Genomic DNA, 15,235 nt, shown 5'->3' on the forward strand with positions numbered 1-15,235 from the left:
ACAATTGCGAATGTCAGCAATTGAATCATGCATCTCTTTCAACCCCTCATTCACAATTAGATTTATTATGTGAGCACCACACCTCAAATGCATAAACTCACCATCAAGAACAGACCCATTCCATGCATTAACCCTCCTCTTCACATAACCAATAGCTACATCATTAGCTGATACATTATCAATAGTCACAACAAAGATCTTTTCTACTCCCCAACCAAGCAAACAAGCTTCTATCACCTTACCAATAGTTTCACCTTTGTAATTAGAAATTTGACAAAAAATTATATTTCTTTTTTGCAAATTCCAATCACTATCAACATAGTGTGCAGTAAGACACATATAAGCCATTTGGGTGGAAGATGTCCAACAATCAGTTGTTAAACATAATATTTGCCCAACCTTGGTTAATTCCTTCTTCAACTAAACCCTCTCATCACAAAACAACTGGTATATATCCCTAGTAACAGTCATTCTACTAGGGACAAGAAACTTGGGTTGCAACTCCTGAACAAACTCCCTAAAACCTTTACCTTCTACAACATTAAAGACTTACTCATCCTTCAGCACAAACCGAGCTAAGGTTTTTCGACATCTCTCCTTATTAAATATCACAGCCAACAAATTTCCCTCTTCATCATTAACACTTTGAAATGAAAGTAATTTCAGTTTTTTATCAACTACTTTATATGGATACTTCTTGCATTGGTTGTTCAAATAGACCCACAAACTACTTGTCCCAACTCTCCTACTATCACAAACAAAATCTTTCCCACAATAATTACAAGTGCATCTAGGGTTTTTAGGATTCCCGTCCTTCACTTTTGTAAAGTGATCCCAAACAGTAGAGTTCCTAGTTGGCTTTTTCCTAGATTTGGTTGGTTCATCATTGCCTTCTTTTTTGGGTGACTTAAGCTCAATAAGAGTAGTGTTTGTGGTGGTGTTTGGGGTAGTGTTTGTGTTATCAAGCACTTCACCTATTTGGGTGGAAGTTGGGGTAAGAAACTTATCTATCAGTCCTATACAAATAAAAAAATGCAAACAATTATCAATTATAATTTACCACATAGCATATCACTACTACAAAAATTACATGATAAGTCGGTTAAAAACCGACTTCTGAATGTTCATAAGTCGGTTGGGAACTGACTTCCCATGCAGTGACTTATGATGTAAAAACATGGTAGGTCGGTTGGCGCCAAACCGACCTCTGGTGTAAGACATGGTAGGTCGGTTGCACACCGACCTCTGGTGTAAGACATGATAGGTCGGTTGCAAACTGACATCTGGTGTAAGACATGGTAAGTCGGTTGCACACCGACCTCTGGTGTAAGACATGGTAGGTCGGTTGCAAACCGACCTACCATGTCTTACACCAGAGGTCGATTTGGCGCCAACTGACCTCTGGTGTACACCATGGTAGGTCAGTTGCACACCGACCTCTGGTGTAAAACATGATAAGTTGGGTCATAACCGACTTATGGTGTAGACATCTATTGTTAGTTTTACTAGAACCGATTTATGGTGTTTTTTTATTAAAAAGTGCATTATGCCCAAAAAAATAATGCTTTTTATACAAACAAACTGAACAAAACAAAATAAATATTACAGTGATATAAAATACTAGAATTTGAAGTAAGTATCCAAAATAACGAGTCTTAAGTTAATTACAAAATGACTCATATAAGCATTGTAAACTTAGACAACAAAAGTGTGTATATCTTCAAGAAAGTCTAGGTTGACATTGTAAGTATATCTCATTAAAAGTCTAAGTTAACAAAAGTGAGTGGACCTATGTAGTACTCATCAAATCCATGACGCATTGTGCCCATTCTTCACGTACTTCATTGATCTCATCCTTTGTGTAAGAGTTCTTCCTGCCACACTAAAACAACATTCATTGCATGAGTTGAATTAATATACTTAATATTAAGGTAAAGCTAGAACTTTAATAATGAATATTTTCACTTACGTTACTAGTTATTCATCGCATTGAAAACTCATTTGTCACGAAATCTTTCATCATCCTCATAACATAGAATCCACATTGTACTGATTGTAATGGTTGACGACGACACTTAACAGTTCTCCACGCGACACCCTTAGTTTTCGCATTATTTGTGCGTAAATGTTGAAAGACACTAAGCAGTAAAAACATAAACATTTAGATGTCGTTAATTTTTAAATGAATTTAAGAGTATGTAGTTAATTGGTTAGATTTTTACCGAGAAATGAGTGATTTGATTTCATCTGGTGGAAAATTGTGAAGAGAATCCAGGAAATAGCACAATTGGTGATCAAAATCAATTATTATAAGCATCCAATGCTTTCTAACAAAAACACAAAAACAAATCATTATTAATATTATATATATTCACTAACAAAATACTAAAAGTAAAAAACTTACCCCCTATGATATGGCAACAACCACATCTGACCCGGATTTGAATCAATTATACGCTTTGATACCCATTCAACTCGTTCTTCTTCAGTGGATCCAACATTTGATAACCAAATTGGCTCAACAAAACAAAAAAAGTGACTAATCTCTTTTTTCACTAATTGGAAGTATAAAATTATACATAAAAAAAAATATTTATCTTTGTTAAATTTATAAAATACGTCATCTAAAAACTTATGATTATTTTAAAAATATTTGATACCTGATATATAACGATACACATGATGCTCCAATCTCTTCCATTAAGCCAACGTGGACTATATCTTCTTGTGAGATGTATAAATCATTTTCATGGCCTAATATCTCGAAATCCATTGGAACTTTGACCATGAAACTTGGCTCCACATACTTCACGGTAGTTAATAGACACTTGATAAATTGAGGAACCCCACTAGGAATCTTGAAGAGTATTGGGGCACTAGCTTTGCTTGACACTACTTCATTTTGACTAGGAAGTCTTTGGGAAGGATGAGACTTCTCTTGTGTCATTGGGGCATTAGGTATTGGTGAACTATTCATTTTTTGCTTCTTTGACTTCTGAGGTAGCTTCAACATGAAAGTAACACATGTTAGTCATGAAAAATAATTTAATCACTAAATATAGTTGTTTCTCAATATCTTACCAAATCTGAATCGTAAGGAATGATCATATGAGATGGCCACTCAACATAGTGGCCAACAGCTTGATGTACTAAAGAAATCTCATCCCCAATAGGAAACATAAGTTTAGCATCTTCATTGCAACACTCATCCACTTGCACACGATAGTTACCCTTTCTTAAGTCAACACAATGAATTTTTCCGCTCGTTGCCATTATTCGTCCAATAGCAACAGTATCACCATTTTCTGCCAATAATCTAGACTTCTGATTAACCTACAAGTTCAAGATGAGGACAAAATAATATTTATGTTATAATATATATTTTCTTCAATAATAATATGAATAGGTGAAGAATAAAATACCTTTGAAGAAACCAAAGACTCATTTACCACCTCCATTGGCGTAGGGGTCACACTTGTTGGTGAAACTATCGTAGGCAAACTCACTTCACTTCCTTTTAATGATGAAATTTGGTTTGCTAATTCTGTAAACTTTGTCAAAAACAACTCTCGTTCTTGTTCTTGTTCTCGTTCTTCTCTTTCTCGTTCTCGTTCTTCTCTTTCTCATCTTCGTTCTACTTCAAATTGTTCAGCTTGACTACGTAGTCTTTGCTCAAAGGATTGCTCTAACTTTTTAAAGTCATCTAAGTATTTTTGAGTTTGGTGTTGTTGAAATTGAAATTGATAATGTTGAAGTCCACTAAAACCTCCTGCTGGCTTCAAAAAGTAGTCTCTTTGTGTAACGCCACGACTTTGGCCTCTTACTCTACCAGGGTGCTCCTTTTTTCCTAACACTTGTGTCAATATATCGTTTGTCCCAACTTCTACAAGTGTTCCCTCATTTCTCTTATCTAGAAGGTCATCCTGCAATATTTAATTTCATAAATTTAGTAATGAAATATAATGAAGGATAAAAAAAAATCCAAGTTAGTTTACAACATACAATGGCATCTCCTATAAGCTTGTCACACTCATTTACATAATTTCCTGATGCATCTTTCCTTGCCTCCTTCCAAAGTATAGATCGATCTATTGGCTCATCTGTGCCTAATTTAGTTTGCTACAACAAAATAAAACTCAATTAGTTATTTATTAAACCATTACAAAAATTAAAATCAATATTAAAAACTCACTTACAAGGTCAATTTCTATTTCTTTATAACTGCGCCGTGATGAACGATGAGGATACTCCAAAGCAGCACGCCTCTCTTTTTGTTTTTTACTAAATTCCTAATTCAATTGGAATAATTTAACTTTTCAATAAATTAATATATGAATAAAAAAAATTGAAACTTGGTATTGTACACTTACTTGAAATTCTTTACTTTTTCTTTTGGTGACGAAGTTTTTCCATTCCTCCTCAGGAATGTTATATCTTTTTGGAGGCACATCAAATGCAGTGGGATTTGCTTCCAATAAATTTTGGTTGTTAAGGTAAGGAGCTACAAATCTTCTGGTCAAAAATGTTTTGAATGCCCTCCACTTGATGCCTACTGAACTTAACACTTCCTTTCTCATTCCCTCGTTAAGATGAAAAGCTAGCTACAAAGTTTAACAATACAAGTTAGTGTAAATAATAATATACAAGTTTAAAAGATTACCTTCAGTCTATGAACCTTACATTTACATCTTTCCAAACATTCTCCAAAGTTGCAGCAGGAACATCATGCCAATTATCATATGTAATTGACACCATTGACTTTGCTTGCATCCCCAAATAGCATTGTAACGCTCTCTCCGGAGTTCCAATTGATTGCCCTCTCTTGTTAAACCTTAAATTTATCTTTATTCCTTTGATTTTGTCAGCAATTATTTTTGCCAATCGCACTATCCCCTTAGTCTGCCTACTTTTCTTCTTCTTTGTTGTAGGGTCTTCATTACCAGCCTCTTCTACATCGATACCTTCGTCTGCATTATCTTCAAGTACCTCTTCGGGATGCTCTTCAGGATGGTCCATGATCCTATTAAGAAAAAACAAGTATAAAGATCAGTAAACAAAATAAACAAATGATAAGAATATTTAAAATACAAAGCCACTATGTTTGGTCTAGTGGTTATGGGGGTTGGGAATTAGGGTGAGACCCAGGTTCAAAGGTTCGAACCTAGGATCTCATTGAGGCTTTTAGTCTCAATTACGCACCAAGTGTGCCAACAATAAAATAAAATATATTTTAAATACAAACTTACAATCCAAATTCCATCACAATCTCTTCGAACATATGGTCCAACTATTGATTCGATTCCCTCAAATTCATTGATATCTCCAATTTCTTTCTCAAAAGTTTGAAGTTCGCCAATCTCATAATCATCATCATCATCATCACCTATGAATTTTGGTTGTGATGCAAGTACAATTGACCATCTTGAATCTGATGGATCTTGAATATAGAATACTTGTTTTGCTTGACTTGCTAATATAAATGATTCTTCTTTATGGCCTATTTTATTGAGATCCACTAAAGTACATCCTAACTCATCTGATATAACATACTTGTCTTCTACCCAATTGCATTTGAACATTGCCATCCTAAAATCACGATAATCAAGCTCCCATATTTCTTCAATTACTCCATAAAATTTCATATCTCCATAAAATGGTTTCTTATCACGAGCTGAAGCAAATTGAAGAGTTTTTGCAACAATACATACACCACTATTTTGTGTCACTCTAACATCATCACGAGCTTTTGTACTAAATCTATATCCATTCACGACAAATCCATCATGTTTAATTGCCATATTAGTCGGACCTAATGAAATCCATCTTAAGGTTTCAGATACTTTGTGAAACTCCATACTCAATTCAGATTGAATCTGCATAATGTAAAATAAATTATAGATTTTGATATAGTTATTTTTAAAAACTAAGTATACTTATAATGAAGGAATTAGAATAGGATACCCTATCACGAAACCATTGATGAAAAGTCCGATGGTGGTAATCTTGAATCCACTTTCTTGATTTATTTCGATTCTCACGATGAAGATATTCCAAGTGTTCTCTGAAATTAAGAATATTGTTATTAGGACAATAAATCATTGCTTAGATATCATTTCACATAATATTAATACTTACTCTATGTAAGCTTGAACTTCAATTGTATTCTCTAGAACATTTCGATGAGCAACATCCCAGTCTTCTTTTTTTATTAAGGTAAGCCTTCCATTGTTGATGCCTCTTCCAATAACATCTTCACTCATTGTCTTTCTGGGAATACCAATCACTTCTGCATCAGTAATATACTCAGTACAAAATTCAACCGCTTCTTCTGCTATGTAAGCCTCAACTATACAACCCTCTGGACAATTTCGATTTCTAACATAACCTTTGTAAACTTTCATCAATCTTTCAAATGGATACATCCAACGAAAACATACAGGCCCACATAGTTTTACTTCTCTAACAAGATGCACTGCCAAATGAACCATGATATCAAAAAAAGATGGAGGAAAGTATTGCTCAAATAAGCACAAGGTCTTCGCAATTTCTATTTCAATCTTGTCCAACTTAGATACATCAACAACCTTACAACATATGGCATTAAAAAACAAACACATTCGTATTATAGCATTTCTAACATGTTGGTCTAGTGATCCCCGAACAGCAATTGGAAGTAACTGTTGCATCAATACATGACAATCATGAGATTTAAGACCGATTAGTCTACAATCTTTCAAAGATACTAAATTACGAATATTTGATGAATACCCATCTGGAACCTTAACATTTGCCAAAGTTTCACAAAGTTTACGTTTCTCGTCTTTCTTCAAGGTGTAACAAGCAGGAGGTAAATAAGTTCTTCTTTCACCTGTTTCAGGTGCCAAATCTTTTTTTGATTCCAACATTAACACAAGGTCCTTACGAGCAGAGATACTGTCCTTAGTTTTCCCAGGAATATTAAGTAAGGTTCCGATTAAACTATCACATATGTTTTTCTCAATGTGCATGACGTCGAGATTATGTCTTACTAACAAATGTCTCCAATATTCCAATTCAAAGAAAATTGACTTCTTCTTCCAACATGTAGCATTCTTTGAATCTTCCGCTAGTTGATCTTTCTTATTGCGCTTTCGTTTGATGTTTGTTTTACATTTGCCTTTCTTTTTCCCCTTTGTCTCTACACTTTCATCGACCTTTTCCACAGGCTTACCAAATTTATTTTTTATTAAACGAATCTCTTCATAGACAGCTTCTCCAGTCATTGGTATAGGCGCTTCTCGCAACTCTTGCTCACCATTAAATGCTAATTTTTGCTTCCGGTAATAATGCTTTTCTGATAGAAACCTTCTATGACCCATATAACACATCTTCCTACAATGTTCTAATCTTGTGGCGCTTGTCTTTTCACCGCATATCGGACATCCTTTATATCCTTTCACAAAACATCCTGATAAATTACCATAAGCAGGAAATTCATTGATTGTCCATAAGAGTACACCTCTAAGTATAAAATTTTCTTTTTTAAAAGAATCATAACAATCAATTCCGTTCCACAACACCTTCAAGTCATCTATCAAAGGTGCTAAATAGATATCTATATCATTTCCAGGCTGCTTGGGACCTGATATCAATACACAACCAAGGAGGAAGATTGTAAATACATAGAATCACTGGCCAACAACTATAAGATGAGCTCATATTGCTAAATGGATTGATGCCATCAGCAGAAAGACCAAGTCGAAGATTTCTAGGATCCTTTCTTATTTGAGGCCATAGTTCATCCAATTCTTTCCAAGCTGGGGAATCAGCTGGATGGCGCAATTTGTCATCTTTGATCCTTCCATCCTCATGCCATCGCAGACTTTCGGCATGTTCGGGATTTCGAAACAAACGTATAAACCTAGGTATTGGTGGCAAATACCACAATACTTTTGTTGGAATCCCTTTCTTACATTCTTTGTTGTTCTTATTTTTTTTCCATCTAGATGTTTTACATACAGGGCACTCAGTTGCACTCTCATATTGATTTCGATATAGAACACAATCATTTGGACAAGCGTGAATCTTGCTATACTCCATTCCTAATGTGCACAATGTTTTTTTCGCTTCATAAATCGAGGAAGGCAACTCATTGTCTTTTGGTAAAATTTCTTTTAATAAAGTTAATAACTTTGTGAAACTTGTGTCACTCCAACTACTACCAGCTTTCAAGTTGTATAGTTTTACTAAAACAACTAATTTTGACAAAGGTGCCCCAGAGTATATTGGTTTCTCTGCATCTTCTAAGAATTTCAAAAATTCTTCAGGCTTATCAACAAAACGTTCATCTGCATCTCTCACCATCTCTATAGGGTCATCAAATACTTGATCAAATTGCTTTCTTTCATTGGGAACATTATTGTTAGAGTCATCTTCTTCCCCATGCCAAATCCACTTGACATATGTTTGGTCCATTCCGTTAAAGTATAGATGGCTCTTTATCTCCATTATGTCTAATTTTTTCAAATTTGAACATTTTCTACATGGACAATGAACTCTTGAAGGATCCGTTGTATATTCTAAGGCAAACTTAATAAAGTTGTCAACTCCCTCTTCATACTCTTTTGAAAGTCTATCATTTGTTATCCAACTCTTGTCCATTTCCTAGAAAAATTTCGACAGAGGTTTCCCTAAAATTGGACTAAAATCCTCCTGCATGTAGAAAATTTCCATAAAAAAATTTTAGCGTTGTCATATTCCTATTAATATACTATCTTTTTAACATAAATTTTGACAGAGCTTCCCTATACCAATCAAAGAAGAAATATGCAAGCACAATATAATTTAAATATAAGAAAATAAAACATAATTCTAGATGAATTCGGGCAACATTTCCCTTATAATAGTGACCTAACCATATTTCTACAAAAAATCAAACAATTCAAACAACACACAATAAGTTTCTTCCTTATATCTCCACAGCACACAAATAAATTTCCCAGAACCTACTTCACTAAAACACACAAGTTCTCAACATTCCATTGTCACCGCAGCACACAAATTTTATCTTAGAACCTACTTCACTATGGATGAATATTTAAGATATTCAAACTCCTCTAATAAGATAACATACTTACCTCTGGCAATTAACAATAACCAAGAAAAATAATTAACAGGAGCCTGCAGGAACATTAAAATTAATTATACATTAGTTAAGCATCGTCAAATTATATATATATAATCTATTATATAGAAAAAGAAAGTCAAGAATGAACATGTTTTGTATTAGTGTCACTATAAGAAAATAGAGTTTTAGCTACCAAATATAATTGGTAGCAATTAATCATATTTTCCTACCAAATTATAGCAAAATAATTTAGTTGATAAATAAAAAAAAATATGATCAAATATTTCTACTACCAATATAATGTAGGCCATTTTTAAAATAATAAACATAATAAAAATATTATATATTATTCTCACGTATCATGTGTAGAAATTCTAGAGTATTCTTGAAGGAAAAACGTAATTCCGAACCTATTTTGCGGTGATTTTTCTCTTAGATTATGAGTACGAAATTCATGTGGAATGGTTTGGTTGCGTCCATAGCATTGTGGACTAAAGTGGAGAGAAGAAGGAACCACAAGAAACCAGCCACAATAGGTCGGTACAAATTCGTGAACTTCCTTCGTAGTTTACGGTACCGATTATTTTTCATTTATGTTCTTAAGCATGTGAGTGAATTTGTGGGCTGTTTTGTATGGATTTAATTAGTGTTGGGGGACTAAAAACATACATCAAGGGGTTGGGATAGTTTAATATATGTGGTCTTAAGATTTGAGATGGTTTGGTGGTGGTTAGAGATTGAGAATGGTGGCTGGCCGTGTATGGAGGTGCCACTTTGAGTGATCACAAATGGAGGCCGATGATGGTGAGGGTGGTGGTTGTGGTGGCCGAATGGTGGTTATGGTGGTTAGAAGTGAAACCATGGCTGCCTAGGTGAGGAACCATGGAGTTGAGTTAGCCATATTTATTTCTTTCTTTCTTTGCAATGAACATTGTGACCACTACTATATTTATATCACACTATAATATACATGCATATATATATATATAAATATATATGTATATATGACTAAATATTTCTAAATATTTCTACTACTTTATATATGACTAAATATTTCTACTACTTTATATATTATTCTCACATATCATGTGTAGAAATTCTAGAGTATTCTTGAAGGAAAAACGTAATTCCGAACCTATTTTGCGGTGATTTTTCTCTTAGATTATGAGTACAAAATTCATGTGGAATAGTTTGGTTGCGTCCATAGCATTGTGGACTAAAGTGGAGAGAAGAAGGAACCACAAGAAACCAGCCACAATAGGTCGGTACAAATTCGTGAACTTCCTTCGTAGTTTACGGTACCGATTATTTTTCATTTATGTTCTTAAGCATGTGAGTGAATTTGTGGGCTGTTTTGTATGGATTTAATTAGTGTTGGGGGACTAAAAACATACATCAAGGGGTTGGGATAGTTTAATATATGTGGTCTTAAGATTTGAGATGGTTTGGTGGTGGTTAGAGATTGAGAATGGTGGCTGGCCGTGTATGGAGGTGCCACTTTGAGTGGTCACGGATGGAGGCCGATGATGGTGAGGGTGGTGGTTGTGGTGGCCGAATGGTGGTTATGGTGGTTAGAAGTGAAACCATAGCTGCCTAGGTGAGGAACCATGGAGTTGAGTTAGCCATATTTATTTCTTTCTTTCTTTGCAATGAACATTGTGACCACTACTATATTTATATCACACGATAATATACATGCACATATATATATATAAATATATATGTATATATGACTAAATATTTCTAAATATTTCTACTACTTTATATATGACTAAATATTTCTACTACTTTATATATTATTCTCACGTATCATGTGTAGAAATTCTAGAGTATTCTTGAAGAAAACATTGATATTAGAGATATCGTTCGCTACATGGAAGTCATGAAGCAATTTAATCTTGGACCCAATGGTGGAATTCTTACTTCACTTAACTTGTTTGCTACTAAGTTTGATGAGGTAAAGCAAACTTGTCAAAATTCTGCTCTAAACTTTTTCAAATTTTACTTCGCTCTGGACTAGACTCGTTTCATGAATGGTTGAGCTTGTGACTTTATATTTACTTATAGTTCTATTACTCGTATTGCTTACCATTTATATTTACTTATTTTTTTCTTTGCTTTCAGCAGTGTATATGTACTCATTCTCCAAGAGATTTAACTCTTATGATGAATGTTTTGGTCACATTGGGTTTGGTTCACCTAATAGTTTTTTCTATTTCAGGTAGTCTCAGTTATTGAGAGACGAGAAGATGAGCTTGATTATGTACTTGTAGACACTCCTGGTCAGATTGAGATATTCACTTGGTCTGCTTCTGGTGCAATCATCACCGAAGCTTTTGCTTCTACATTTCCTACTGTGGTCACATATGTAGTTGACACACCCCGCTCGTCTAGCCCAGTAACTTTTATGAGCAATATGCTTTATGCTTGTAGTATACTTTACAAGACACGGTTGCCTCTTGTGCTCGCATTTAACAAGATCGATGTGGCTCAACATCAATTTTCTTTAGAGTGGATGGAAGATTTTGAAGCATTTCAAGCTGCAATAAATGCAGATGACTCTTACTCCTCAACTTTAACCCAGAGCCTCTCCCTTGTACTGGATGAGTTTTATAAGAATTTACGTTCTGTTGGTGTATCTGCGGTTTCTGGTGCTGGAATGGATGACTTTTTTAAGGCAATAGAAGCAAGTTCTGCAGAGTATATGGAAACTTATAAGGCTGATCTTGACAAGAGATGTTCAGAGAAGCAGCGGTTGGAGGAAGAGCGGAGGAAGGAGAATATGGATAAACTGAGGAAGGATATGGAGAAGTCCAACGGTGAAACTGTGGTTTTAAGTACTGGTTTGAAAAACAAAGAAGAGACCAGTAAAGTCATGATGGATGAAGAAAATGAAGAAGTAGATGAGGATTTTGAGTTATTTTCTGAAGATGAGGATGCTATAGATGAGGATGAAGATGAAGAGGTTTCTCGGTTCTCATTTTAATGGTGATGCTTCAACCCTCAAGGGTAGTATGATTTGTTTGGAGCAAAACTATGTATAAGACTTGTTTGGAACAAAACTGTGTATAGAACTAACTTAAAGATCTGAGGCTATAGAAGATAATGGTGCTCACTGTTTTGTCAAAAAAAAAAAAACGTAATTCCGAACCTATTTTGCGGTGATTTTTCTCCTAGATTCTGAGTACGAAATTCATGTGGAATGGTTTGGTTGAGTCCATAGCATTGTGGACTAAAGTGGAGAGAAGATGGAACCACAAGAAACCAGCCACAATAGGTCGGTACAAATTCGTGAAATTCCTTCGTAGTTTACGGTACCGATTATTTTTCATTTATGTTCTTAAGCACGGGAGTGAATTTGTGGGTTGTTTTGTATGGATTTAATTAGTGTTGGGGGCTAAAAACATACATTAAGGGGGGGTTGTGATAGTTTAATATAGGTGGTTAGAAGTTAAACCATATGACTGCCTATAATATACATGCATATATATATATAATTAGTATCACTCAACTCAACATAAATTCGAGTGCTAAATAATCTGTGTAGATATAGAGTGCTAAATAGGCAAGCATAGTGAATCATGAATCATGAAATCATGCCGTTCTCTTGAAATATATAAATTTATATATATGTGTGTGTGTAATATAAATATGGGTTGCCGAACGGAGACTAACCTGACTGAAGACTGTGGTGAATGACGATGGAGGCTGCCGAACGGAGCTGAGGCGAAGGTCCCTGTTGTGACCGGAGTTGAGGAAGGAGAGGGTTGGGTTGCTGGCGGAATGAAGAAGAAAGAAATACGCGGGGTGGACGGTGAGGAAGAAGAATAGTACGCGGGATACTTCAAATTAATTGGGCTTTTATTTTCAATGCCCTAATTTTAACATGGTAACTCGGTCCATTAGCGACTGACCTATGATGCAACATGATAAGTCTGTTCTAGAACTGATCTATGATGTAAAAATTAAACATATATGTAATATTAATAAGTATATATATTTTTTAATACTTATTTCACACCCAAATAAATTATATATATATATGTATTGTTTAAATAAATTAATATATTTTAAAATTCCAATAATCTAAAAAAAAATAGAGCATCTTTAATAATATATATTTATAATTATATGGTAGGTCTGTTCTCACACAACCGACCTACCATGTCACATGAGAAGTCATTTCCCTCACAATCGACTTACCATGTTATTTAAAAAAATTATTAAAAAGATACTCTCAATTGTTTTATAAGTTTTTTATTTTAAATTACAAATACTATTAAATAAAAATATTTTCTTATTTATAAAAATTAAATTAAAATTTATAATTATTAATAATTTATTTATTTATATTTAAAAAATTATAATATATATAATATTAATAAGTATATTTTTTAATACTAATTTTATACCCAGATAAATTATGTATATGTATTGTTTAAATAAATTAATATATTTTCAAATTTCAATAATATAAAACAAATTAGAGTATCTTTAATAATGTAATTTTATAATAACATGGTAGGTCGGTTCTACACAACCGACCTACCATATTACATGAGAAGTCATTTCCCACACAACTGACCTACCATGTTATCTAAAAAATTATTAAAGAGATACTCTAAATTATTTTATAATTTTTTTTAATTTAAATTATAAATACTATTAAATTAAAAGATTTTCTTGTTTATAAAAATGAAATAAATCTTTTTAGTTATAGATAATTTATTAATTTATTTATCTTTCAAAAATTATAATATATGTAATATTAAAAGTATATATTTTTTATACTTATTTCATACCTAAATAAATTATATATATGTATTGTTTAAATAAATTAATATATTTTATAAATAATATAAAACAAATTAGAGTATCTTTAATAATGTATTTTTATAATGACATGGTAGGTCGGTTCTACACAACCGACCTACCATGTCACATGAGAAGTCATTTCCCACACAACCGACCTACCATGTCATCTAAAAAATTATTAAAGAGATACTCTAAATTATTTTATAAAATTTTTGTATTTTAAATTATAAATACTATTAAATTAAAATACTTTCTTGTTTATAAAAAATTTAATTAATTTTTTTTAATTTCAAATAATTTATTAATTTATTTATATTTCAAAAATTATAATCTATGTAATATTAATAAGTATATTTTTTTATATATAGATATATATATTTATAGCTTATTACATATAGATATATATATATTTATAGTTTAAATAAATTAATATATTTTAAAATTCTTGTAATGAGACATGATAAGTCGGTTCACATAGTAGCGACCTACCATGTCAGCAAGGTAGGACATGGTAGGTCGGTCCACACAGAACTGACCTACCATGACAACATGGTAGGTCAGTTTTGCATGAACCGACCTATTATGTCTTCTATAAGCATGGGAGGTCGGTTCACAGAGAACCGACCTACCATGTCCACATAGTAGGTCGGTTCTCGCGCAACCGACCTCCCATGCTTACCTTGGACATACATGATAGGTCGGTTCTGTGTAAACCGACTTATGAACATGTGTTAAGTCGGTTTAAGGAGAACCGACCTCTCATGTCCGATGGCTGATGTCCAAATTGTAGTAGTGTATAAAAACAACTCACTAAGCAATATCATAATGAAACCAATCATAATTAAAAAGAAAATAACAATTAAGCAAAACCTTTATGATACCAGTCAACAACCTTGTTGTGTGTGGCTTTGTTATACCTGAAAGGGCAGAAAACTTCAGGATAAACCAGATCAACTATTTGTTGCAAGTCTAGAGCATACTTGTATATATCTGCCTCTTACATATGGTTTCCAGCTCATACACTTAAGGTTCTGGATTTAAAATAGCATACTAATAGTGGACATATGAAATTCGTTAATGAACTGGTATGAAATCATTACTCAATTTATTTTAAAAAAAAATACAAATAGTTATTAAAATACTGAAGCAGTAAACAAACAAGATACTAAATCAAAATAAAAAATAGATTATAACATTAAGCATAATATAACAGATTTATAAGAAAGTTAGTGAATTAATCCCATACATAAAAAATAATCATATTTATGATTATAATTTATAATCCCAAAACAAACAAGTAAATATATATATATA

At 33.1% G+C, this 15,235-nt stretch overlaps 2 protein-coding genes across 2 annotated transcripts; one reads left to right on the forward strand and one right to left on the reverse strand.

The window, feature by feature from the left end:
• Positions 1-4,662: 4,662 nt before the first annotated feature.
• Positions 4,663-8,640, reverse strand: LOC133791360 (uncharacterized). The gene is made up of 5 exons (XM_062229290.1): positions 7,680-8,640; positions 6,136-7,621; positions 5,962-6,061; positions 5,239-5,873; positions 4,663-5,020 (listed from the first exon to the last, which is right to left on the reverse strand). Exons 1-5 carry the CDS (start codon positions 8,638-8,640, stop codon positions 4,663-4,665), a joined length of 3,540 nt encoding a protein of 1,179 aa, XP_062085274.1.
• Positions 8,641-10,574: 1,934 nt separating this feature from the next.
• LOC133791361 (GPN-loop GTPase QQT2-like) lies at positions 10,575-12,214 on the forward strand. The gene is made up of 3 exons (XM_062229291.1): positions 10,575-10,676; positions 10,935-11,063; positions 11,328-12,214. The coding sequence occupies exons 1-3, from the start codon at positions 10,575-10,577 to the stop codon at positions 12,090-12,092; spliced, it is 996 nt and encodes a 331-aa protein (XP_062085275.1). The 3' UTR covers positions 12,093-12,214.
• Positions 12,215-15,235: the final 3,021 nt, after the last annotated feature.

Source organism: Humulus lupulus, chromosome 7 (assembly GCF_963169125.1).
Source record: "Humulus lupulus chromosome 7, drHumLupu1.1, whole genome shotgun sequence".
Taxonomy (NCBI): domain Eukaryota; kingdom Viridiplantae; phylum Streptophyta; class Magnoliopsida; order Rosales; family Cannabaceae; genus Humulus; species Humulus lupulus.

Excerpts from the sequence above, each read along its gene's own strand:
- LOC133791360 (XM_062229290.1), bottom strand. The coding sequence starts at position 8,640 with ATGGACAAGAGTTGGATAACAAATGATAGACTTTCAAAAGAGTATGAA. Across the intron at positions 6,062-6,135 it reads GAAGTTCAAGCTTACATAGA|AGAACACTTGGAATATCTTC; the intron begins GTAAGTATTAAT and ends TCTTAATTTCAG. Across the intron at positions 5,021-5,238 it reads GGAATTTGGATTGTAAGTTT|GATCATGGACCATCCTGAAG; the intron begins GTATTTAAAATA and ends TTTTCTTAATAG.
- LOC133791361 (XM_062229291.1), top strand. The coding sequence starts at position 10,575 with ATGGTGGCTGGCCGTGTATGGAGGTGCCACTTTGAGTGGTCACGGATG. Across the intron at positions 10,677-10,934 it reads GCCGAATGGTGGTTATGGTG|AGTATTCTTGAAGAAAACAT; the intron begins GTTAGAAGTGAA and ends TAGAAATTCTAG. Across the intron at positions 11,064-11,327 it reads TTGCTACTAAGTTTGATGAG|GTAGTCTCAGTTATTGAGAG; the intron begins GTAAAGCAAACT and ends TTTCTATTTCAG.